Source organism: Homarus americanus, unplaced genomic scaffold, assembly GCF_018991925.1.
Source record: "Homarus americanus isolate GMGI-L3 unplaced genomic scaffold, GMGI_Hamer_2.0 scaffold7626, whole genome shotgun sequence".
In the NCBI taxonomy this organism is placed as follows: Eukaryota; Metazoa; Arthropoda; class Malacostraca; order Decapoda; family Nephropidae; genus Homarus; species Homarus americanus.
The window spans coordinates 18,319,048-18,344,651 of record NW_024718273.1 but is presented as its reverse complement, the minus strand read 5'-3'; the positions used below and the strand labels follow the sequence as shown (position 1 = coordinate 18,344,651).

The window sequence follows — 25,604 nt, the reverse complement described above, 5'->3', positions numbered from 1 at the left end:
TTATAATTTTATCCTTTAATATAAATAATTTCTTTATCTAGTGAATATTCAACACTGTTAGGTACACCCTTCCTTTTTAACTGGATTTCTTACCTAATGATTACTACAAACCATCTCTCTTAGTTTATTTTTCTTTATATACTGTACTGTACTGTACTTTACTCTTCTGACATATACTACACTGTATTTAAACTCTTTCTTTGAAAATTACTTTTTCAATTAATTGAATTTTCACTATTTTAGTGTAAATAAAAAAGGATATCAACAGATAGTTCAAACCAGATACATTATATTCACACAGACATATAGTATTAATATGTAGTAAAGTACAACACTATTATCCCTATAAATATCATTACCTGTCCAGTAATAAGTCTGAACACTTTGAGGGTTTCTTGTTCACAGGCGCGGTGCTGGATGGTGAGGGGAGAATGCTGCCGTACAGGCCGTGAGCCCACTCCTTCACCATCACCACTACCAAGCACCCTCACTTGTCGCACACGAACGCTCTGGTCTGGTCCCCTTATTTCAACCACCATGTTGGTGATTAAGTCACCTGTGTTGAACATACCAAACAAACTTTTGCTTAAGAGACGATAATTCTAAGTAACTCAAAAGATCAGGCACTTTATAAAGATTTTAATACATTAATAATATGGCATGAGTTACACATCTGGTCTGGTAATATTAATGTAACCAGCAGGCCAGAGTTACACAAGAGTACACATGTCAATAATGTACAGTAAGTGAAACTAACTTCAAATCAAAATACTGCAATACTAAAATTAATCAGTTATTTCTGAAATATTATTTACTAGCTCGACTAAAAGTTACGTCTACTGCACTGTTAAACACAGACTCTGAGTCACTCTTACATGGAAGAACAGCATGAAGCCAACCAGTAAATCTGCTTTCTACGTCCACTTTTCTAGCTGTTAACATATCATCGCTGGCTACACCACACTTGAATACTACACTTGACACTTTGTTCTGAAAAGTGGTAAAGAGAATTAATTTACTTTACACATCTCTGATAGGATAGTAACTCTTACATAAAACCAGAGATGGGAATGTTTCAATCTTTTTTATCTTATATCTAAATATTTTCTCCATTACAAGAAAATTTGATATTATATTAACTATTGCATCAAATGTACACAAATGATAACATACACTGTACTTTAACTACAGTAAGAATATTGTAAATAATGGAAGAGATTCTTCCCTGTGGGGTAAACTTCAGGCAGTCTCGGTGGCAGACAGTGTACTTATGTTGTAGTTACATCAACAACAAGGAGGAAGTGAAAACAAACTTAAAACTTATATTAATATGGATATCATGGAGCTTTATAAATCCAGTGATCCATCCCCTTCTGGAGAGTATATTAATACTGTACACTTACACATGAAGATGATCCTAACATGGCTGTAAAATGATGAACATTATGATCATAACTCTCACCTTGAGTGTTAAGGCAAGTGATAGAGTGAATATTGATATACTATTGTACTGTATAATGTTGAATGATTATATATTATTAATGAAGAGAAAACTTACCCCAAGATCTCTACAATTATCAATATGAACGTATACAGCTTGTGGCCGGACAGTTGGAGAGCAAGTGATGGTGAGGGCTTTTGTCTTGTTACGATCTTCATCACCCGACTCCCAGAATGTTTCAGTAGAAGCGTCAGTTAGAGACGGGACCATTGCTTGCCTGCTTGAGGCCCGGATCTCACACTCACTCATTAGGTCACGCAGGCACTCCACCATACTTGTTACCTGGATATATATGAAAAAGAATTAAACACTTTTTGTAGGACTATTACGAAAAGGATTGGGTATGTAATTCTATTCTATGAATGAATGAAAGAAACAAGTGACATGTGAGAACCATATCAGTTAAACTCTGCCTGGTAGAGCCTGCCTTTGCCAGCCTCCCATGACATAACACAAGTCAATGAAGAAACAGGTCTTTATTTACTGGGGCTATGAATTTTCTGTTTATGAAAGGTTTACAAAGAGACATCCTGTTCATTAATCATCCTGAATGGAAGTGTCATTATTACCATCAAGAGTGGGAGAGTCAACACAAATACTACATCTTAGACTCACTGGTCCGTGGCTCTCATACATGGATGTAACTCCCTCCTCTCCAGCACCTAACACCTCTTCTGACCGAGAAAGGATCTTGGAAATATTAGAGAACACGTGACTCTGGTGGAGGAAATCATGATCTGTCGGAGTAAAGCGAAGACCCCAGCATCTGTAGGAGTAAAAATGAAAAAAGAAAGAAAATAATGTAATTAGACACACACTCAAACCTTGGTAAAAAAAATCAAGTTAACAAAATTATCTTGTTTACTTTGTCCATCTGTAGTATAAGCTGGACCATAATAGATGTTCTATTCACTCTTCAGTGTTTTGTTTGAGTGTCAGAATGAAAGATCTCTTTATGTAACTGCCTAATCAGCATTCACATTGTCAGAACTACCACCCAACATCTCAGATTCTAAGACCAATTCACCATTTTCTACTAAATTCCAAATGACTACTACTATAGTCACAAGCCACAGGGAGAGCTTCCAAGCCACCTACCTACAGACTGTCTTCCCAAAAAAACAATACCAGGATCATCTTTCATTTCTGGCTCTTCCCCTTTACCCAAACACCTCTCAGAAAAATAAATTATGATACTGTACAGTATTTTTAAACTATAATATGCAAATTTGTCTTACTATACTTTACTTAAGAATGTCACACACACATTATGTCTAAATTAAATGTAAGTTTGTATATTTTCAGCCACCGGCTGCAACTCTATTAATAAACAGTCTATTAATGCGCGGCACGTGCACACACACACTTCCCTCAGCCTTCATAGGGTAAGGACGTGTGTAGTTGGCGCTGCCCGCTAACGAGGCCGTGGTCTCTTGATCATGGAGACAGCTGCCAGCCCGGTCTGTCGGGCCGTCCCCTCCCCCATCTCCGCCTTCCCATCTGGATTTATCAACATCCTCACACCAACAGTACAGTGCAAAGATTGACGATCAACCCACAAGTGATAAACAAATGTGACAATTTCAACTTGAAGGAAAAGCACAAAAACACAGCAATACTGATTGTGGCTGGATCTGACCTAACCTGACCTGACCTGACCTCACGGCTTCACCTGACCTAACCTGAAGGATGGAGCAAACCTGCATTGCCCCAAGCTACGGTCCTGGCCACGTGGCCACACACCTGCCCAACCGCATCCAGCCCATACGAGCACGAACTGATTGCTACAAGAACAGCCCAGTCCCAACCATTGTAAAAATTATCAACACCTAATTATTATATATCATATTTGTATTACTTATGTTACTTGTACATCATTTGTAAATCAAGAGAACCATTCCCTGATTATGTAATTGTATATTTTCAGCCTTCCGGCTGCCATGCTCTTTCAAAAAACCTTTAATTATCACGCACGCACGCACGCGCACGCACACAGAGTGAGAGAGTTGGTGCAGGTATTGTGACGATTACCGAGGCGTGGCAAATTGTTCCTGAGATCTGTGCCATAGAAAACTATGAGTTATTTCACTTCCTTAGAAAGGACAGGAGAGGTGGTGGTGTAGTGCTGTACTGTCGCAGTGACCTCAAACCATCACCCCTAGGTGTTAATGTACCTGAGGATGTAGAAGCCTTGTGGGTTCAGGTCACTCCCACCTCCCACCCCCGTCAGCTTGCCTCCCTCATTGTTTACGTTTGCTATCACCCCCCCCCCCGCGCACCAACGTACTGATTACACATATAATAGACACTGCTGACTCCCTGAGATCCAGATTTCCATGTGCTAAACTAGTGATATGCAGTGACTTTAATGAGTTTGACATCAGTGACATCACCCAACACCTCCACCTTACACAAATAGTTGACTTTCCCACACATGGGAATGCCACCCTTGTCCTCATCATGACTGATCTCAGCAACCACTACCTTCCCCTCCAGCCCCCACATGTCTCTACTGTGGTCACCTACACCTACCATCTCACGACCGGCAGTTGCCACCAGGACTTACCGACCTACCCCTGACGCTGCCATGCGGCGTTTCAGACAATGGATACCCTGGTATCCCTGGACTGGAGTGATCACGGTAGACGATGTACAGAACAAGTGGGACAATTACCTGGACACTATCACCAAAGCCTAACACCACTTCTTTCCAGCCAAGACACTGAGGATCCACCCCAATGGTGTCCGTGGATTACACCCGTATCAAAAGACTAATTGAGCACGCAACAAGGCATACTACACTAACAACCGCCTGTACAAAAGTCTACATAACCAGGTCATCAGGGAAATCAAGTCAGCCAAGAAGTCTTATTATCCCAGGAAAGTGCACGGCCTCAAGGAGGTCGGCATCGGTCAGTGGTACTCCAAGGTAAAAGATCTCTGTGGTCTTAACCGTCAGTCTCCCACACTTCCTTTCATCTCACATTTACCTAGTGAGGAGGCAGCTGAGATAATTAATAACCACTTTGCTACCATATGTCATACCCTACCCAGTCTTGACCTCACTCTCCTCCTGGCTTACTTACCTTCCCCCTCCCAGTGTTCAACCATTTGAAATTGCCAACAAACTCCTGAAATTTAAATCCAAATGCTCCACGATCCCAATTGACCTCCCAATCAAAATATACAAGGAGTTTGCAGTCGAACTTGCCACCCCCTCTATTCTATTATTAATGCATCCCTCAGACAAAGCAAATGCCCTAATGAATGGAAAATCACATTTGTCACCCCTATCCCCAAGGTCTCCATCCCACAGTCCCCTTACAAACTCAGGCCAGTTGCAATTACCCCCATACCCAGTCTACTCTGTGAAGACTTTGTTTTTGAGTGGCCATTTGCTAGAATCTATCAATCAATTGATCCACAGCAATTTGGCAATATGAGGACCTACTTTACATCACACTGCTTAGTTAGTTTTCTGGCTTTCCTTCACAAAAACCTGCAGAAACGTAAGACATCACTGGCCATTGCCCTTGTTGACTTCAGAAAGGCTTTTGACCTTGTTGATCGCTGCACTGTTATCAACAAGGTCATTGCACTAGGGCTGCCCACCAACCTGGTCTCATGGCTCACTGAATTCTTGAGTGGACGTCGTCAGGCAGTGAGGTATCAGGGTTCTGTCTCCACATTCCAACACCTCACCTGCAGTGTTCCCCAGGGGACCAAGATGGGACCACTGTGCTTCCTCATCCTGATCAACGACGCTCTATCGAACACTCCTCACAGGTGGAAGTTTGTGGATGACTGCACTGTGGGGGTTACAGTGGACAACACCGCACCAGACTACGTACTCATCGCTACAAGGCACCCTGGACAGGCTACAGGCATGGACTACGGAGAACAAGGTCACCATCAACCACACCAAAACCGTAGTCATGCACATCAATACCGCCACCACTCCAGTGCAAGCTCCAGCAGTCACAGTGGGTGCCCATCCTCTCCAGTAAGTGCAGTCTGTCAAACTCCTGGGTGTTACCATAGACCACAAACTGGACTGGAAGGCCCATGTAAACAACACAATCAAGGCAGCCTCATACCGACTCTACATGCTACGACGACTTAGGTCACTTGGGACACCCACGCCAGAGCTGAGGACTATCTACAACGCCTTTATTCTCCCCAAACTAACGTATGCGTCACCAGCCTGGTCGTCTTCTCTCAACTCCACCCAACAACATCGGCTAGAGAAGGTACAGAAGAGGGCCTGCAGAATCATGCTCGGCGCAGACTACCCCGGCTACAACAACGCTCTCTCCACCCTGGAAATGCCATCCCTCAGTGACCTCCACCACCACGCACTAGCAAGGTTTGGCAGTGGACTACTGCACCATCCTCGTCATCGCAACCTCCTGCCACCGGCAGTCCCCCACCCACCTCGCACAGTCCACCACTACAACAAAATTCAGCCCATAAAGAGCCCGCACCGATAGATATACGAATAGCACCATCCCATCTATTGTTAAAATAATAAACAACTCCTGATTTATGTACTGTACAGCCCTGTAAATGTATTCAACGCAAATCATTATGTCTAAATCAAATGTAAGTTTGTATATTTTCAGCCACCGGCTGCAACTCTATTAATAAACCGTTTATTATTATTATTATTATTTTACAAACACACACACACACACAAACACACACACATATAAATACACACACCTCTCACACACACACACACACAAAGGCTTCATATAACCATAATATTCTGCCCTACCTAACAGCCATCATCTGCAGAGGTGATCCTGGTGGGAGGAGCATCATGAGGTCAGCAACTGTCTGCAGCAGCTGATGAAACGTCCGGGGTAGTGGATGGACTGCATCACCCGCCAGAGTAACATCACTCAACGGATGCTCTAACACCACCATGTCACCATCCTGTCATCGAATATATCTTTTCACTTAACTTGGTAGAAAGATAAAATACTGATCATTTACATATAAAGTTTTTTTTTCTTTTTTCTTTTAATAAGAGTAAATAATTTCTCACCGTATCATGAGCCTTGTCTCTCAGATGATGTTGGTCTTGTGGATTATGGTCATCAGGCGGGGGAGGCAAGGGAGTACTGGAGGGAGTGAGGGCGGCAACAAAGCACCACAACAAGTCATGTAGACAAGTTGGTTGAGTCACACTTCGCAATAACCAATTAAGGGCCTGTAAGACCAATGTAAGTAAACACCACATATACAGTACACATAAAACAAGAAGCATTTTTACATTAGACAATCTCAACTTAAGGATAGAAGGAATAAGTTACAAAGAAAACTACAGAGACAAACAAATTCATTGAAGCTGGATAATACAGTAATTTCTTTCACCCAAGACTACTATAAAATTTGGCAATGATTTCAACAGAAGTAAATGTTAACCAATTTTCATAAATATTTGAACTCCAGTGGAAGGTTTTATTATACCCTAGTTCTGTTTTCTGGTGGGGGTAGGTAAAAGAAATAGAAAAGCTGAAGTATGAAAATCTATGTTTATGACTAATGAGAAAAAGCACAGAACCTTTAATACACTGTATCTCCATATACTGTGTCAGAGTCTGTGTTTGCCATTAGAGTAGCATGCTGATGTGTAAGGATACACTACCCAGGCAAATAAAGTTTAGCTACAAGTTGCCATCTCATTAATTGGAACCAAGGTTGAAGATTAAATCCATTTGATCCAATGGTTGACTGAAAGCCTAGTGAGCATTCAAGTGCTGGATCAAGTGATTTGACTCTTATTAGACTCAACTTTTCAAAGCCTGTTTCAGTGAACCAATATATTAATACAGTACTGTATACTGTAAGTGAAAATTTATATAACTGATAATTTTTTTTTCACAGTACTGTACCTGCATTGCATAAACCCTTGCAGCTGCTTTTCGAGTTGCATGTCTCATTGCAAAGGCAAGGGTTTCCAGGTCATGATTCTGGAATATAAAGCCCATAATGGGTCTGATGATGACCTGCCGCGCTCGTCCACCTGGGTCGCCATTTGGGCCGCCCCCTCGCTCAATACACACAGCCAGACGTTCCAGGGCTGCTGACGGGTGAGCCAACAGGGAGCTGCCACCACTATCAACTGATTCAGGAAAATGAAAACAGTGAGTATTAGTTTTAGATAAATAATCACAACCTTAATACTTAGATTACTAAGGTAACTCCAGTATTAATCCTAACTTCTTTTTCCCTTTATACCTTTCCTCCTGAAGGTGATGATCCAGACTATTCATTCAACATAGAAGGTTTCCAGGACCAATCCCTCATTTATCACAAAGTTTATACAAATATTTTCTCCTGTAAAGGAAGATGATGCAGTAAAATCTCCGTTAGCGGGAATCCCTCAAACCCAGAACTCTCCGATAGCCGGAATAAAAAAATTTTCTGAAAATCATTCCCAAAGCCGAAATTTTGCGGAAAATTCCAGCTTTGGGGAAAAATTTTCCAAGAGGTACATTTTCTGGAAAATTTCAAGGAAATTTTCCCGGTACCCAGAAAATTCTGGGGATATTTTTTTCTGGATTTGTGAGATGAAAATTCAGGCGCATTTTCTGGAGCTTCCAAGAAAATTTTTCCGTTACCTGGAAAATTCCAGAGATGGGGGATTTTTTCCGGCTTTGACAGAGTCGTCTCATTACCCATAAATCTCTCATTCCCAAAAGTGCTCTGCACCAATTGTTCTGACTAACAGAGATATCACTAACTAGTAACTGCAGTACTTAATTGAAAGCTAACTAACTTTAAAGAATTCCCAGTGCCATACAGCTGACTTTATTTTCCCTTTTATTAAATACTCTACACTGTAGTGTGAAATGAATTACAGTACAGTGCTGTATATTTGTAAATACAGTACTGTCCCAGGATCCATTTTATAAAACAAATATGAGATTCATCCTTGTAAACCAATTAATGAAGAAACTACTGGAGGTACTGTTATTAGGTCATGTGTCCATACTAAACATTCTGGTTGTATTATCTTAATAACCTGAGTAGGTACACTACAGTAATCATATACAGTACAATACAGTACAGTACTACAATACAGTACAGTCAACCCTCGCTTTACGCGGTCCCACATTCCGCGTTACCCTGCCGAAACCGGAATGCTCACATTCCGCGGTGCGTGTACCCCTTTACGCGGAGAGCGGCTGGCGAGCCGTGCCATTTTTGGATCCAAACCTCCCGCCATCTCTCCCGCCATCCGCCATGTTGTGCAAGCGGCGCGAGCAGGGTGCGCACAAGGTCGCCCAGTCATCAAAACATTACCGAGTTCTTCACCCGCCACCCACCACAGCCGGCCCAAGTCAGTGATAGTGATAATTATAGTGAGGATATGGACTTACATGAACTTTGAGGGGTTTGACAAAGAGGCCCCGCAAGCCTCTGTGGTGGATAGTGATACAATTGATACAAGTGATACAGGTGAGGGCCAATAATCTGCCCTCTGCCTCGGAACCAACCCCCCATCCCCGTGTGCCCAGCCATCTTTTCTACTAATGTAAGTGTTAAAAAACCTAATATTATTAATATTTCTCTTAATTATTAATTGTGTGTGCATACCATCATAAAATTAAGAAGTTAGGTTTACTACAACGTAGGTATTGTGTCTGAAAAAGTGGAGTTTGGGGGTCGGCCCGGTCTCTATTTCAATTAATCCCATATGTTATGTTGTTCACTTTACGCGTTTCTCACTTTCCGCGGTACCCTGTGGGTTGAATTAACCGCGTAAAGTGAGGGTTCACTGTAATCATATATGAGATGTATCCTGTACAAGATTAATTTTAAGTCTGTGAAAACATGTGAAAAAGACAATGTGTTCATCTTTGCTGATTTACCACTCTGGGAATGTGATGTACTGTACTTGGGTCCAAACCTTGTGATGATGTTGATATACCTACTGTGTCTATATACAGTACATGGTGAACCAATGTGTATGATAATTTTACTGAATATCTACTGGTATATGAAATTTATACCTTGTTTTGGGTTGTTGAAGTGTAGGATAATAAATAAATAACATGGTGAGTGTTATCAGAGGAACAGCTGCCACTAGTAATAAATTTACAGCCATACAGCACAACACAGCACAGTAGAGGTAAAGCAGGGGACTGGTGTGACTCAGGTTGTGTTGTTTATCCTGCTCTTTCCTTCATGACAAGAAAAATTACTCTTCTCTAAATAGGGGAGTTATACTGGAGCTAATTACCATTTATTTGGTTATTATTAAGTAATTATAGTATCAATCTAATGCAATTTGTGAACAAGAAAAAATGAACTTATATTCTTATTCCTTGGTTTAAAAACCTACATTATTTTCTTATTTTCAAATTGTCTTCCAAGAAAACCTTATTGTTCATTTAAATAATATAGCACATACCTGCATTTTCCCCACTACTGTTGTTGCGTTTCCTGAGAACAACAGTCGCTTTGTGGTCATGTTCAAGCTGAGAGGCTGAAGCAGATGCTGCTGCAGAGCTCCAGTCTTGTCCTGAGGTACCAACTGTGACTGAGATGGATCGATGGAATGGACGGCCCCGAGGCATCTCTGTGTCAGATGCAGGAGATTCTTGGTGTGAAGCTCCTTGAGGGAAAAATAGTGGTTTGTATTACAATTACTCTATATACAGTACACTTGCTATCATTATAATGAACTGAGCTAACTGATTTATAAAATTATAGGAGGAATTTCCTCAAATGTCCCTAAATGATCAGCCTGACTTATGAAGATGAGAAAGATTTAAGTAACACATTAATAGCATGGATAATCTATTTCTACTGTACAGTACTAAGCCCACAAGAAAAGAAAGTCTTCCAAATAACTGCCTCGGTAATAAAGACAATATGAGAGTATTTGTTGTTTGAAAAGCAAAAAAAATAAAAAATTCAAATAAAATCATTCATTGAAAGAAGTCAGATGGAATTGGCATCATATAATATCTGATAAGAAAATGAACCAGGCTAAAGATAACTCTGGTGTCTGGCCAGTCATAAGGAGTACAGGAATATACCACACTGAAGAATACTGTACAGCTTCCAACACAAGTTCCTGCACTACTGCTGTATTGTTCTCCGAACTATAAAACTAAGCAATATGTGTCCACTAGTACCCCGGTAAGTAAGTCAAGAGAGTGTGTCCTGTGTCCTGTGTCCTGGACATGAATCAGATATCATAAAGCCAGTAGACTCGGGTCTTAACATATAAACACAGTATAGTTAAGAGTACAGTACTGTACTACCTAGTCATGAAGCATCACATCACAAACTGATATAGAGTACTGTACTGTACCTGGGGGTGAGAAGGGTGAGTGTTCCCTGTGATTGTTATCACGAGACTCGGCAGAACTGCTGCGGTAGTCTGTGTTATCTGCTGAGTGAAAGGTGTGGTGCAACAGGAGGTCTTCTCGCAGTTGGTTAAGGTGCTGCTGCTGACAGTTCAGGGTGTGCAAACACTGGAATGCAACCTGCAGAAAGAGGATGTCATTATATAACACAAAATATTTCATTATTAATAGGACTCATCCTATAATTGACCTAATTTCTGAATATCACAAAACTTAACTCACTTCTTAGTGATAATCAACACAAACTATCCCTTGTGTGTCATAAGAGGCCTCAACAAATGGTTATTGTAGTACCTAGAGCCCTGGCAGAGCTGATGGGATGCATTTAATCGCAGTGGCAGCCAACTACAGTAGTTAATGAATATCAAAATGGCAGGTTGACCTTGAAATAAAACATGGCAGACAGCAACCTCAGCATCATGTGTGTTAACTGGACAGAGTTATGACTATAAGTCTTCCAGCCTCATGAAGCCAACTGTTGTGTCTCATCTCCATTATGTGAGACTGGGTCTGATGGTAAGGGAAGGCTGGTTGGTATAGTATATTCAAAATAGCTTAAACAGATCAACTCTGACTTGTATTATGGGTGACAGTAGAAAGAAAGCTTCTTGGCTTAAATAAAGATGTACACTAGGTCTGGAGTTTTGATTCTCACACAGTGTATACAATGTATGTCTTACTAACCAATGGTCTATTGGCATTTGTTATGATCATTGAACAAAGTACACATGTCATGTGCTAAAAGTTATACTGTATATAACTATAGATACATTAAATTGTATCTACATTCTCATACACATGCAATGACATAAAAAATTACATTTCCACTTATTTATCCAATTAACAAGCAGATTACAGACAACGACCAGCCAGACTCAAGTGTTTGGCGGTCCAACCAACTGACACAGAGGAAGAGGTACTGCACCACTATACAGTATTTCACTGGGATGGTTTCCTGTAAACCTGTTTTCTACCTAGAATCAGCAGAGACATATACTCTACTGTACTGTAAGGAGAAGTTGCCTGAGGCTGAGTGACTCATGTTTTTATTGACATCAACCTTACCAAAGAATCAGCTGTTCCTTTTGGAATTAAGAGATCTATGGTATTAATGGAGTTTATTATAGAGAGGACCAGCAGAGGAATATTACATCTAGAATGAAGTACAGTAGAAAGGCTCCCACCTTACTGTTCACTTATATTTTTGGAATAGTAGTGTGACATCAGGACCACATAATGGGTCATGTTGATGATCACAGTGATGGTGATGCCATTAACAATGCATAAATCAAATATTCTCCAAACATTCATTTAGAAAAGTTTCAACAATAATGTTTTTATTTGTATTCTTACCTTTGGGAAAGGACTGTTGTCTGGGCTAAGAGACACTGATGGCATAGCACAAGGTGATCTTCTTGGAACGTGGCTTCGAGACGGGATGGCTGGCGTCGCTGCACTTGCTAAGTCCAGTAAAAACATTGCATTGTTCCTCATTATCACATGGGCATCCAATTGTGGGAGAGGAGAAAGCAACTTACTATTGGATTTTCTTTTTATTCTACCATTACTTATTTTACTACCAGAAAATTGACTATATTGTCCTTTATGTTTATTGCGACAACTCCAACACATGTGGAAACACCCACGAATCACCTCACCACACGGCTGAGTTACACGGTCCTTGGTCGGGAAGACCTTCCAGCGCGTTCCCACATACCCACAGCCCTTTGAAGACCCACCACAACCCGGGTGTAAAGTCCGAAAGTGCTGTTCAATACTCTCGGGAGAAAGACTGTTCCCGCACAGTTCACACACGCCGTCCTCGTCTTCTCCTACTACTGGGTCGACACCAAACATGGGAATGCCGCCCGATTTCTTTTTATGTTTTTTCTTTTCACGGTCGCTCTTTTCTTTAACTTTGTCTGACTTTTTCAAACGTGCAGGAACAGTGGGCGACGGAAGTATTATCTGTTGAGCAACAGCCTTAAGACAGCTAGACGTGAGTTCCTCCCACAAAAGAACAACGTGACGGAGAACTGGAGGCAAGTCTGGAGGATCCGGTCCAGAACCTCCTTCCATTACTGTTGCTAGTTTTTGTCCCTGAGGTCCCTGAACATAACACACTCCAGCTCTATTTGCCGCCTCATCGTCACTATTGTCACTAATACGGGGCACTTCATTGATGTTGGCATTGGTTCCTGGCTTAAGAAGATCATCTGTGTTCTGGAGGGTAACATTATTTAAGTAGCTGTAAGTGCTCACTTCTACTGAATGTCTTTGTCGAGCTTTCTGCTCCTTTGTTAGTTTTTCAGATTTTGCGCCAGTAGTTGATCGAGGCTTCCAGTGAAAAGTTCCCTGCTTTGTTAAATCCGGATGGAATTTTATATAAGAAGCACAAGCCATGGCATCATGAACAACTCCTTCGTGCCAGAGAAATGCAGCAAAAATTGCCCGTAAACATTCCGCCACAGATGGACTCATGGCCTCTTTCACCTTGTCACGACTAGGGCCCGGTTTTTCTCGTTGCGTCGATGCAGGAGACAAGGCATGATCACGTTTCCCTCTATGTGGCTTTCCAGAACGATCTTTACGCGTCATTTTAGGTGACAGTCGAAGATTTTCATCTCTTGAACCTGTCGAGCCAATATTGAACTTGATTCCCTCTGGACTGGTCTGAGTTGCTGTCTGGGTTACTGTTTTTGGACTGGTGCTTAATGGTTCCTGTTGAAGAAAAAAGAGAACTAATTTATTTTACAATCAAATAAGAGAGATGTCTTTTGTTTGTTTAGTTGAGTGATTAAGGATTGATCACTACCTTTTAAAGTGTTGGGTATGATTGAAATACACTATACAGTAATATTCTGGTTAACTTGAGACATAAAGAGTAAAGTTTACTTGACCTCATATTGCAAGCAGAAAAGTTAATACAATTAGGTCCATCCAATTCAAGGATGGACCAAAACATATCTTAAAAAATGGTCCCTTCAAAGAGAGCATGAATTAGAAAAAATATATATATTTTCCACAAAGCTTCTGGTAACAATATTTTTTGAAAGTTGGTAATTCACGATCAACAACTTTAAACTACTTAATTAATGCCTGAAGTTTAGAAGGTTACTCTTGAGATGAAAAGGGTAATAATTCTTTAAAATTGCTCTTGATAAAAGAAATAAAATTTAATTAATTTTTAGATCCCAGTAGTAAGTCAGGCCCTGAGGACCGGGGCTTTATCCATAGATGTGCTGGCTAGACAGAGTTGCTTGATCCAGATGTAAGGTTATAAAATAGAAAAGGGAAGATTTCAAATTAAGAAAGTGCAATGGTGTGACCAAGTGAGACGATTCTGTTCCAGATGGCAATACTGTAATTACTTTCCAATTCCCAGCTAACTCAATGATAAGTTACATGGGTGAGTTTTATTCATGCAGCCTCAAGTCTTTCACAAATCTTACATACAATGTTTATTTAAGAATTATGCTTGTTCATAACCCATAAACTGTATTGTATATTTTCTGCTCCTCAAAATGATTTTACAACAACACTTACCCTTCTTGGAGTGCTGGGTGTTGAAGTTGGCAGAGAGGAAACGCTCGGTGAATGAGACATATCTTGTGTTAAACTGGACACAAATGCACTTGTATCACTAAGAGAATCATTTGCACTGCGAATTGCAGATGGAGGACTACCAGCTGCTCTGTCTCCTCCAACACCAGCTCCTGAAACTAATGGTGACACACCAGTTGCCCGCGGTGAGCTGTGTAGAGGAGAACTGCTTGCACTTTCTCTGCCACGACCTACAAAAAAATAAACAAAATTAAATTAGGATTTATATGTTAATTATGGACAAAAATTGAAGATTACAGTAAACAATCCTACAGATCAAAATAATTCAGATACTGTACAGTACTGTATCACACATCTAGTATTTTCAGAATGTAGATTTATCAGCCACAGTTGTCCTTATAAGCATGACCATGGGAGAAATAATGGAACAAACATTTCTTCCAATGTTGATTTCTTTGGACACATTCCCTCTGAAGCATAACTTGGTGGTGCCTTATTATGTATTCCAACTTATCAATACCTCATCAAGACACAATGTTAGGAGTAAAGTTGTTTCTCTGAGTCTCTGTTTCCTTTGATATCATATAACTAATTCATTTGTCTAAAAAAATCATATTCACTTGTAATGAATGTTCTTGGTGGTTACTGGACCCGAACCATTATTTACCAATTAACTGAAGGATTTATAATTGTACAATTAAAAATCATAGGACCCCTATATGGATGCTACCCCATGTATGAACAAGAATTTATTGTAGAAGAAAGTAGGACTACCAGCCCCTGACTCCTGGACTGTGAGAGGGAAATATGTCAAGCATCATGCAGATGACTTGTTTCCTTCACCATTGACTAATACAGGTATCCGTATGTCAATAAATTCCATACCTATTCAAACTAAGCCATTTAAAAAAGCCTACCTGGAATAGGTACTGGACTGGAAGATCTTGATATCTGGCGCGGGGAAGTTCCAGATCCTTGTATAACTGTAGCACTTCCAGAAGGACCCACTGGAATTGCTCTCGGGCTTGAGGAGCGTGACAGCCGTTTTGGTGTAGCAGGCGGGGTGCGAGGTGGAGTGGCACCATTACCATTAGCCCGAGACTCTCCTATAGCTTTAACTAAATCTTTCACAGACACACCTTGCAGTTCAGGAGGAACATCACGAGACAAACTGGAAATATATTATTTTATTGGAAATAATTGGAGCAACACATTCTGTTCATAAGGTATAAACTACACAAAGAGTAAGCTCAAAGGACAGGATATATGTCTGAAACTTGTTTCTAACAGTCAAAAACTATAGCACTGTGCTGCTATATAGGGCCACACATGACTCCTAGACACTTCTATTTTCTTCCACATCAGAGGTACACGTGCCACAAAAATATCTTAAGGGCAATACTGAAGGACCGAGTCATAGGTGTGGTCAAGTATCACTAAAATCCTTAGCACTAAATAAGAAAGTTCATCCCATTTTGTTGGTCAACACCAATAATACATTAGGATTAAGTACAACACAACAAATACCCGTACAATGAAATTTGCATACCGGGTAATGGACACCAAACCACACACATGATTTGTAGTTGTAAGTTCATAATAAAATGCATGTGTAGAGATGAAGCTCCTCACCAGACTCTGTAACTGACTAGTATTTTTTTTTTTAATGGGATCAGCCCACCAAGGCACAGGTCACTGACCCACATCAGGGCCTGGGGGGTAATAATAATAATAATAATAATAATAATAATAATAATAATAATAATAATAATAATAATAATAATAATAATAATAATAATAATAATACAGATAAGTAAAATTTATAATAAAAAAAAAATAAAAATACTGTAATAAAATAAAAATGATAACAATAATAATACCTGTAATAATAACAACACTGCAATAATAATAATAATAATAATAATAATAATAATAATAATAATAATAATAATAATAATAATAAAGAACCATAAAGGAAAAAAAGAAAAGAAAAGATCAAGAGCGAGAAACAATATACTGTGTGACTGTTGTGTTGTCAATATTAAGAGAAACAATTGAGACCCTGCAATTGTGTGTAAATGAGGCAGAAAGTCAGATCATCAACCTGGGACTTGGTCACATATGGCAGCAGGGTCTACCATTAGACAACACATTATGCTGCCAATATCTTCCCAGGTGGTAGTACCTCCCTGTGTGGTAGCTGCCTACTACCTACCAATTAACCATCTTTGAATTTTGGCATAAACTTGGATTCTTGGGTTAAGATGGTTACTTACCTCCAGCTTGTTACACAACTCTGTCTTCAAGAACAGTGTTATCCAGCTATAAAACCTTCTGTATGTCCTCTATACAACAGTAAACCCTCTCTTGGGACACCTACCAGCTCTGGATCTTGCAGGTTACTCACTCAGGTGTCATAAGCCATAAAGTGAAATAGTAATTCCTATTTTATATAAAACATAATGTGTCTCACCATACTGCCAACTGCTGTGTTTGTTTTTTGTCTAATTTTTTGTCATATATTTGATTCTGCTGCTGGATATGTTGTATTTGTGGTTGTTGTTGTACTTGTTGCTGCTGCTGTTGTTGTTGCTGATGCTGCTGTTGCTGCTGCTGTTGCTGCTGCTGTTGGGCAAGTGGAGGAGTGTGCTTGTGCTGTTCTTCCTTGAACCAGCGGTGAAGAACAGAGAATTTCCCTGGGTGCTGGGACGAAGGATCCTTGTGGGAAATAAATTCAATGTAATAACATCAAAAAATAATTTCTTCATAGCATGAGAAGAAAATCAAATACAGTAGAATCACTTGTTAATGTATACAGTATTTGGGACTACAACTCAGGGGAACATGAAATGTGTTAATACATACTAATGCACTAATTTCAATGGAACAGTAAAAACTGAGGCTAAAGGACCACAAAATGCTTAACAACAGTAAATGGTACAAGGTTTGAACAATAAATGTAACGTTTGAATACATAATTGTGTTGAACAAATTATATAAAACACATAATAAAATTGGGATAATATTGCTGGAATAGAGACTCTCATCTTAGTCAAGAACGAGATCACATTTACCCAAATTCTCACCAAACCTTAAGTAAGCTACATTGTTTAATACTTTACCTGCTGTTGTTTCATTGTGACTCCAGTGGCCTCAGATTCATCAGTTGTGGTGTTTGCGTCAACTAACTGAAGAGATGATTTCTGTGGAGTGCACATACTGGCGTCTCCTCCATTTGTTGTCATTTGCGTACCAGTGCTGCTGCTTCCATCACCTCGACCTCGAGCTAGAAACAAATTAAAAACTATAAATGTAAAAACTTTAAATATCAATCTGCCGGTCCTCCTATTACAATATAGTCTGCAAAAAATGTTGGTCCTGTAATCTTTTTACAAGACTTTTAACAAACAACATAAGCTAAGGATAAATAAAACACATGAAACTTTTATCACCATATTAATTAATAGTTAAAAAAATTTTCCTTTTATTTTATCACCAATTGAAGTAAATCTAGCATGAATTCAACAAGTGTTTGGAAATAATCAAGACCCATATCCATTGTCCACAGCTGCTTGACTTCTTACAAGCGAGATACTGCATACTGTATACTCTGTTGGGTTAGGTCCAGTGAGTTCCCAGGTCACTCCAGTAAAAAATACAGTATTCTTGTACTGTATATCATTCATGGAGATTCTTTAGCAGGTGAACTAGATGGTATGTTCAGCTTCTTTTGCAGTTGGTGTTACATTGTTTGTTCTGACACATCCTGAAGGAGGTTGTGGTGGACTTCATTCATTCTGCTGCAGATATTGGCAGAGTCTTCATCACTTTTTATCTCATAAGCATGTTAGTGGCCTTGAATGTCTTTGTGGACCTCCTAAGACATGATTTCCTTCATAGAACAGAATTAGAGGGAAGATTGCATGTCACACGTTTCATTCTCAATTGTTGCTGTGCTTCAGCTTGGATTTCCCTCAGAGGAACTTTTTCACTAACAGTGCAAGGATATGAGCCTTTTCCTCACCAGACATATTACAGGGGTATAGGGAATCATGGTGAGAGAAAAAAAGGGCTAGTCTGGCAGTGTCCTTTTTTGGTCATTATAATGTGGCAGAAACTGATGTAACCATCCCAGGTACAGTTAAACACACAGTCCACATAAGACTTTAGTGTGTAGAGGCCCGAGACACCACTGAGTTGGCACACGAAAAATTTTAAACCCAATTCAATTTAGCGGATAGTAACCAGGCTCTGTTTACAGTATAAAAAATGCCTCAAGTTATATAACATGGACCAATATTTGTTGCAGACAGAGTACTTGAATACTTAAAAATGTGGCAATTCCTTTACCTCTTGTGAAGGTACATAAAGAAATGCTTAGCATCTGGGATAAATTGCAAAATGTATTTACCTGACATTTGTGTAATTAATTGGATTTTGTCACAGCAAATTTAAGCATCGTGCACTGCTCCCAGCTGCCAGGCCTGGTAACTGTGGTGGTGGTGTGGGTAATAGCATAGATTTTAAATGTGTGAGGTAATTGGTATGAGTAGTAACAGGGATTTGAGATGAATAGTAAATTTATGAAAGATATGGTTATTCCTCTAGCAATACCTTTTGAAAATTAAACAAAAAATATTCCATCACTAAAGATGTTTAAACTGATTCTAGTCTAATTAATTATTTGAATATACTATTTGAAGTGCCTCTAAATAAACTTACATCATGGACTGGTGGACTACTTAACCCTTAAATTGAAATATACGTACACAATTAATGACAACAATGTCAAGAAAAACTAAGAAACGTTTAGGAAATTGATATTCTCAAGCAAATAAAACGATTCATGAAGTTGAAAATTGACAGCTTCAGCAAGCCTCGTCCCCTGCAAGATCTACATGTACCAAGGCTCCTTGTCACCAGCTCGGCCTTCATCATCATCAATCAGTTTGGGAAGTGTTTTGGATGTTGGCAGTATGACATCACAACCACCACTAAGGTACTCGAGTGATTCTGAATGACAGCGACCCCTCTACCACTCTTCATCTCCTCACTGCTATACACCTTATGCAATGTCTATTCATCTGGCAAATAGATCTTTGAATTATTTTTTACCAGTTTTGCACAGTGGTCCCTCGGTTAATGAACGCCTTGGTTAACGAACGCCTCGGTTAATGAAATTTCGGTTAACGAATTAACTTCCATAAGAATCTTCAATTCGGTTAACGAAAAAAATTAGATTAACGAAACCCTTACGAAAATCAAGTTTTGTTTTGAACATCAGCTGATAAGCTGAGGAGATACTCAGCCAATTCAGTAATCTCTACTATGTTTACATTCGTTTCCAATGGAGTAAATATAAAGTAAATTGTGCTCTTTAATATTTGTGCATTTTTTTATACAGTATTAGAATTATTGGTCATTCTAAAATTTAGCCATCCAAGCTCTGTCTACATAAAGTTTTTAAACTATTATTTTTGGCTCAATATATGTAACTTTATTCATTTATTGAAACTCATTTACATGCAAACACTGTCCTAAGGACAAAGCTGAACTGTACATGTAATCAGAATACAGTCAACCCTCACTTTACGCGGTCCCACATTCCGCGTTTCCACATTTACGCGTTTACGCGGTGCCCTGCCAGAACCCAGGATGCTCACATTCCGCGGTACACGGGTGACTTTATGCATTTTTGGCTTTACTTCGTATATACTTTTCTGTGAGCTGGAACCAATTACCCAATATCCCATTGAAACAATGGTTTCGGTTAACGAATGACCCTCTGGAACGAATTGAGTTCGTTAACCGAGGGACCACTGTACTGTACTCAATGTTTCATGGATGTAATTTAAAGAATTATCTTTTGTTTGTTTTTGTCATTTTCTCATGAATATTCTTGTAAGAAATAAAATAAATATTAACAAATCATGTGAGAAATAGGTGAAAGTGTCAACACTTTGGTCAAGGTGGCAACACAACACTGCAGGTAACAGAGAACCTTTGAAGAAACATTTAGAGAACCTTCATTCACCAAACAGAAGTTTGCATCATATCTTTCTATTGTAGGGCATATATTTTTTTTTATAACTTTTATTTGTTATAATATAGAAACTCTCTTTCAGAGTGAGTCATTGTACCTTACTAGTGTGTGATGTACTCACCATTACAAATGACACTGTTCGTGTCACCAAATACAGTCACCTGATTATCCAAACACTTTATTCTGTTTGCAAACAGTTATGTAATTCTATATGAATAAAAGTAATTTTCACCATTTTCTGTATTACCTGCAGTATTTTCTTTAATCATGAATGACATTACAGTATCTAGAGTATAAAGTACAGTACAGTACAGTACATACTACTGTTAGGTGATGTTTAGTACAGTATGTAACATTTTAGTGACTATCAAGTTTAGTACAGTACTGTACAATCCACATCCTATCAGCAAGTCTCTGAGACAACATCAGCTAATCCTTCATAAACCCAACACAACTTACCTCAACAATTTGTTTTTATTTATGAATGAATATACTGCATCCACACCACAGCCAAGTGCTTTTAGTGATCTTAACCTTACTCCTAAACCTGTCTTACAGTTTAGAATGTAAACTAACAGCAAAATAAATAAATTACAGGAAAATATATTCTATTATATAATTTTCAGTATTACAAAGAAGTCTTCAACAACATTTCCCCATTATTGGAAGATGTCCTTATATGTCCCCCTACAAGAATGTTGAGAACAATAGTGAAGAAATATTTAAATTGTTTTTATTACCAGGTACAGTACAATATTTCCCCTCTGGTAATGTAGTGAATCAGCTGAGGAGCTGGAGGGCAGCAGAATGCCACTTACAATGCATATGAGTCTTCCATGATGACAAAGGCAACTGAGAGCCCTGTTCAGGTGTAGGTAGTGTGACGTCTACCGAGTCATGTGACAAATTTTATGAATGCTAAAATTGGCATGTAATTTAGAAACAAAAATGGGTGTTCTCATGTGAGGACTGTCATAGATGTGTCGGTGAACTCAGATAATGTATGTTGTAGCTTAAGAGTTAAAGTCAAACAGTATTAACACTTCCATATGAACCACAAAGCCTAAGACTATTTTTGTTTTGCTTTTAAGAAATCACATATTGTACTTCTCAATGCTGTACATGACAGTATTGTTATCATCACCATAAAACATTTTCCATAATATATATGACTGAAAAACTCCTTCAGACAATTTTTTTTCCTGACAGAAATTACACATGAAAAGAGAGTTAGCCAACCTGTTACAATTTGTTACTTCCCCTGAAATCTATTTTCAACAAAGAAAAAACAAAAATGTACATACTTATTGCACCAAAGACAAAGGGATCACCACTGACAGCTGGCTGTTGAAATGGACGAAACACAGGACTAGTCTGAGCATGGGTGAAGTCAAATCCCTGATGACCAACCATATTATTTGCATCTGAAACCATAATATTAATTAATAAACCTTATCAACTAACTGTTTCTAATTTTCACTCTTGCTATGAGCTGAGCTAAGCAACTAAAAGAGTGAGGTGTACCCCTACAAGAGGTTGTACTCTACAGGGTATATGCATTTCAATGGAAAATAAAGTAACAGGAAAAATTAATGACTGAAGCCTGAAATTCCATTTTATGGCTGAAGGCCAAGGTGAGGAACTGATGAGATCCAGCACAGTGAACACCTTCCCTGAGAGAGAGTGTCAGTCTAGGGGTGTGAGAGGTTGGAGTCATAGACCATGTTTTCTATAGACTTTATTATAACAGCGTCAGCTGGGCACTGGCCATCAGGCGCTGCCAAGGACAAGCCCCCCCACTCAACATGGGAAAACATATCGTACGATGGTACACTCTTACATCTCCCCCCCAAGTTAAAAGGAAATGACAATGCACCTTTGAACTAACAAAAGGAAAACAATGCATTCATAAAAACAACAATAATGCAGGAAAATCGAGTCAAACAAAGGAAAAAAACAAAAACAAAACAAAAACAAAAAAAACCTCTAAACTGATTTTACATCACATACACTACACCACGTAGTCCGTCAACCAGCCCGGAGGCCTACGGCCTCTCCTGGGCCTGGCCGCGCTCGACTGGGGAGGGGCCGTGGGTGCGGAGGAGGGCGCGGGTATGGAGGGCACAGCAGAAGGGGGCCCAGGAGGCACAGCTTGGTGCACCACCGGAGTAGTAGGCACAGGTGTGGAGCCGTTTCGCAAGTGGCGTCTGTTTCGGATGGACACCCTGCCACTGCCACCCAACCTGACGGCATACTGCCTGTGAGGGCGGGCTTCCACCACTATGCCTGTCCTGTCCCAGAGCTTGGTAGCTGCGTCCTGCACACGCACCTGCGTGCCCACGACTAGGGGAGCCAGCTGGCGGGATACCTCCCTCCGCGACAGGACCCCATCCTGTGTTTCGGCCAAGCGCACCTCCCTCATACGAAGTGCCCGCCGCCAGTGCTGGTCCACCTTATAGTGCTGTCTGGCCACGGGAACGCCGTCACGGAGCTGGCGGCCGGTGGCAAGTTGGGCGGGCGACTTGTTCACCCCCCGCAGAGGCGTGTTCAGGTACTGGAGGAGGGCCTGGGATGTCCTATCGCAGTCCAGGCTACCCCCGGGCCCAGTATTATCCCTGAGGAGCCTCTTGGCAGCCTTGACCCCAGCCTCTGCCCTGCCATTGGACTGGGGGAAGTGGGCCGACGAGAGGCGCACCTCGACCCCCCATGACTTGAGGAAATCTGTCATCTCAAGGCTGGCAAGGTTGGTACCTCCATCTGTGGAGATCTGCTCAGGTACCCCCCACCTCGTGAAGTAGGCCCGCAGACTGGCGATGATTTTTCCAGAGGTGGCCTCGTTGGGGAAGTGGGCGATCTCCAGCCAACCTGTCAGTCGGTCAGCATATGCTAGGTACGTGCGGCCCTGCAGGTGGAACAAATCGGCCACCACTTGTTGAAAGGGATAGTCTGGCGCTGGGGTCAGAACCAACGACTCCGGAGGCTGGGAAGGGGCGTGGGTCTCGCAAGCAGCACACCGGGACCGATGATACTGCAGGTCACCCTCCATGCCAGGCCAATAGACAGACTGCCGGGCCCGCCTGAGCATTGAGTCGAGGCCCTGGTGCCCCACATGCAGGTTAACGGCGACCCGGTGGCGGAGGGAGTCGGGGATGACAAGGCGCACGCAGCCCTGGTCAAAGGTGTAGGTGACCAAACCCCTGACCACAGCCAACCTGTCCCTCACCGAGAAGTACGGGCGCAGACAGGCCACCTCCTGTGACTTGTGGGGGTGCCAGTCGCCCGCCAGCACCCTCGACACTAGAATCTGGTACACTGGGTCGTCCGCCGCCGCTTTGCACACTGTGTCTTCGTCCATAGTGATGCACCCATCCTGATCCAGTGCTGCGATTGTGACTGCACACACTGCAGCGCACAGGTCCTCCTCTTGGTCCATGTCCTCCGCATCAGGCGCCGCCCTGAGGGAGGGGAAGCGGGATAGGGCGTCAGCTGCACAGTTCCGCTTCCCTGGCAAGTATTTGACCGTGAATCGGTACTGCAGGGTCTTCTCCTTGAGCCTGAACAGGCGCGGATTCGCCACATCCGTGAAGGCTCTGTCCCCTAGCAAGCCAACTAAGGGGCGGTGGTCCGTCACCAGAATGAGGTTCGGGCAGCCAAGGAGGAACAGCCTGGCCTTGCGCAGGCACCACACCACAGCCAGGGCCTCCCCTTCTACTGCAGCATAACCGGCCTCGGCCGTGCTCAGATGTCGGCTACCACACAGAGCCAACCGCCACCCTCCTCTGCAGCAGAAGGGCGTCTCTGGAGAGGCACAGGCACAGTATTGTTGCAGGACGACGAAGCCGATGCCCTCCCTGCTCCAATCAGTGACAGCTGCCGTAGGCCTGGATTTGTCGTAGTACACCAAGCCGTCTCTGGCCAACTGACAGATGGTGTCCTGGGCCTGGCGAAACTTGAGCCGCAGCTGGTCGTCCCAATACACCTGCTTGCCCACTGGCTTCTTGAGGAGCTCACGGAAGGGCTCCATCACAGGTGCAGTGGCAAGGAAGGGAGCCAACTGATTAACCAGGCCATGCCAGGACCTGATGTCAGTGATTGATGGCTGATCCGGCATGGGGAAGTCCTTGATGGCTGACAGACGTTGGGCAGTGGGCTGGTACAGGTCCCACCCCAGGAGGAAACCCACAAACTCAGCTTCTCTCCTGCAGAACAAGAACTTTTCTGGTTTCAGCGTGATACCTGTGCGAGCGCAGGTCTCCAGAAAATCGTAAGTGTGCCAGAACGCCCCCTTCACACTGGAGTCATAGAGGAGAGTGTCATCCACGCACTTGTACTTGCGGGGCACATCCTGAATAGCGTCGTCAAACCTCTTGGTGTAAGCATCTGACGCTGAGCAATGTCCCATGGGCGTCCTGCAGTATCGAAAACGTCCCCACGGCGTGATGAATGTGGTCAGGCGTCTACTCTCCTCCTCCAACTCCACTTGATGAAATCCCCAAAAGGCGTCGGCGACGGTTTTGAACGAGTGCACTGGCACCCCAGACACCATGTCGAATGGTGCAGGTGTGTGGTGCGTCTCCCTCAGACAGCTTGCATTGAGGCGTTGGAAGTCCACAGTGCGCCTGGGCTGACCGTTTTTCTTGGCCACCACGACCATCCTGGCGCACCACTCCGTAGCCTCACCAGCAGGCACTGGCTGGATGACGCCTCTCCTGACGTCCTCCTCCAACTGGGCCTTCACCTCCGCTTCCCAGTGTTTCGGAACGGGAGCGGGTGTGTGACAGGCATAGGGGGTCGTGCCGGGCGTCAGGTGGATACGGTGAGGGGGACCAGTCATGACTGGCAGTGGGGACCTGCTGGTGTTGAATGCGGTAGACGAAAAGTGCGTGAGTAGCCATGCCTCCAGCCTGGCCACATTCTCCTCCAAAGGAGGCAAGGGTATCTCAACTGGCCTCGGCGGGAAACGGCTGCTCTCAGGTAAACGGTTCGGAGGTAGATCGTCGGCAGTGTGCCGCTCCCCTCCATCGCCCACGGCAGCCACAGCACGTCTATGGAGCGGGAAGTCGACAGGCACCAAGTTGAGGCACTTGCAGGCCTCCAATGACAGATA

General features: G+C 41.9%; 1 protein-coding gene across 1 annotated transcript in view; it reads right to left on the bottom strand.

The window, feature by feature from the left end:
• The window catches only part of LOC121859514 (E3 ubiquitin-protein ligase MYCBP2-like), a 162,595-nt gene that overhangs the window by 16,969 nt on the left and 120,022 nt on the right, over nt 1-25,604 (bottom strand). Inside the window, exons 51-65 of the mRNA XM_042356373.1 lie at nt 21,802-21,921; nt 17,577-17,740; nt 16,928-17,172; nt 15,372-15,625; nt 14,437-14,684; nt 12,244-13,611; nt 10,836-11,010; nt 9,927-10,130; nt 7,402-7,631; nt 6,552-6,716; nt 6,279-6,439; nt 2,117-2,267; nt 1,559-1,783; nt 876-990; nt 360-556 (exon numbers count right to left, since the gene is read on the bottom strand). Coding sequence (XP_042212307.1) covers nt 360-556; nt 876-990; nt 1,559-1,783; nt 2,117-2,267; nt 6,279-6,439; nt 6,552-6,716; nt 7,402-7,631; nt 9,927-10,130; nt 10,836-11,010; nt 12,244-13,611; nt 14,437-14,684; nt 15,372-15,625; nt 16,928-17,172; nt 17,577-17,740; nt 21,802-21,921 — 4,022 coding nt within the window. The remainder of the gene's footprint in view (nt 1-359; nt 557-875; nt 991-1,558; nt 1,784-2,116; nt 2,268-6,278; nt 6,440-6,551; nt 6,717-7,401; nt 7,632-9,926; nt 10,131-10,835; nt 11,011-12,243; nt 13,612-14,436; nt 14,685-15,371; nt 15,626-16,927; nt 17,173-17,576; nt 17,741-21,801; nt 21,922-25,604) is intronic.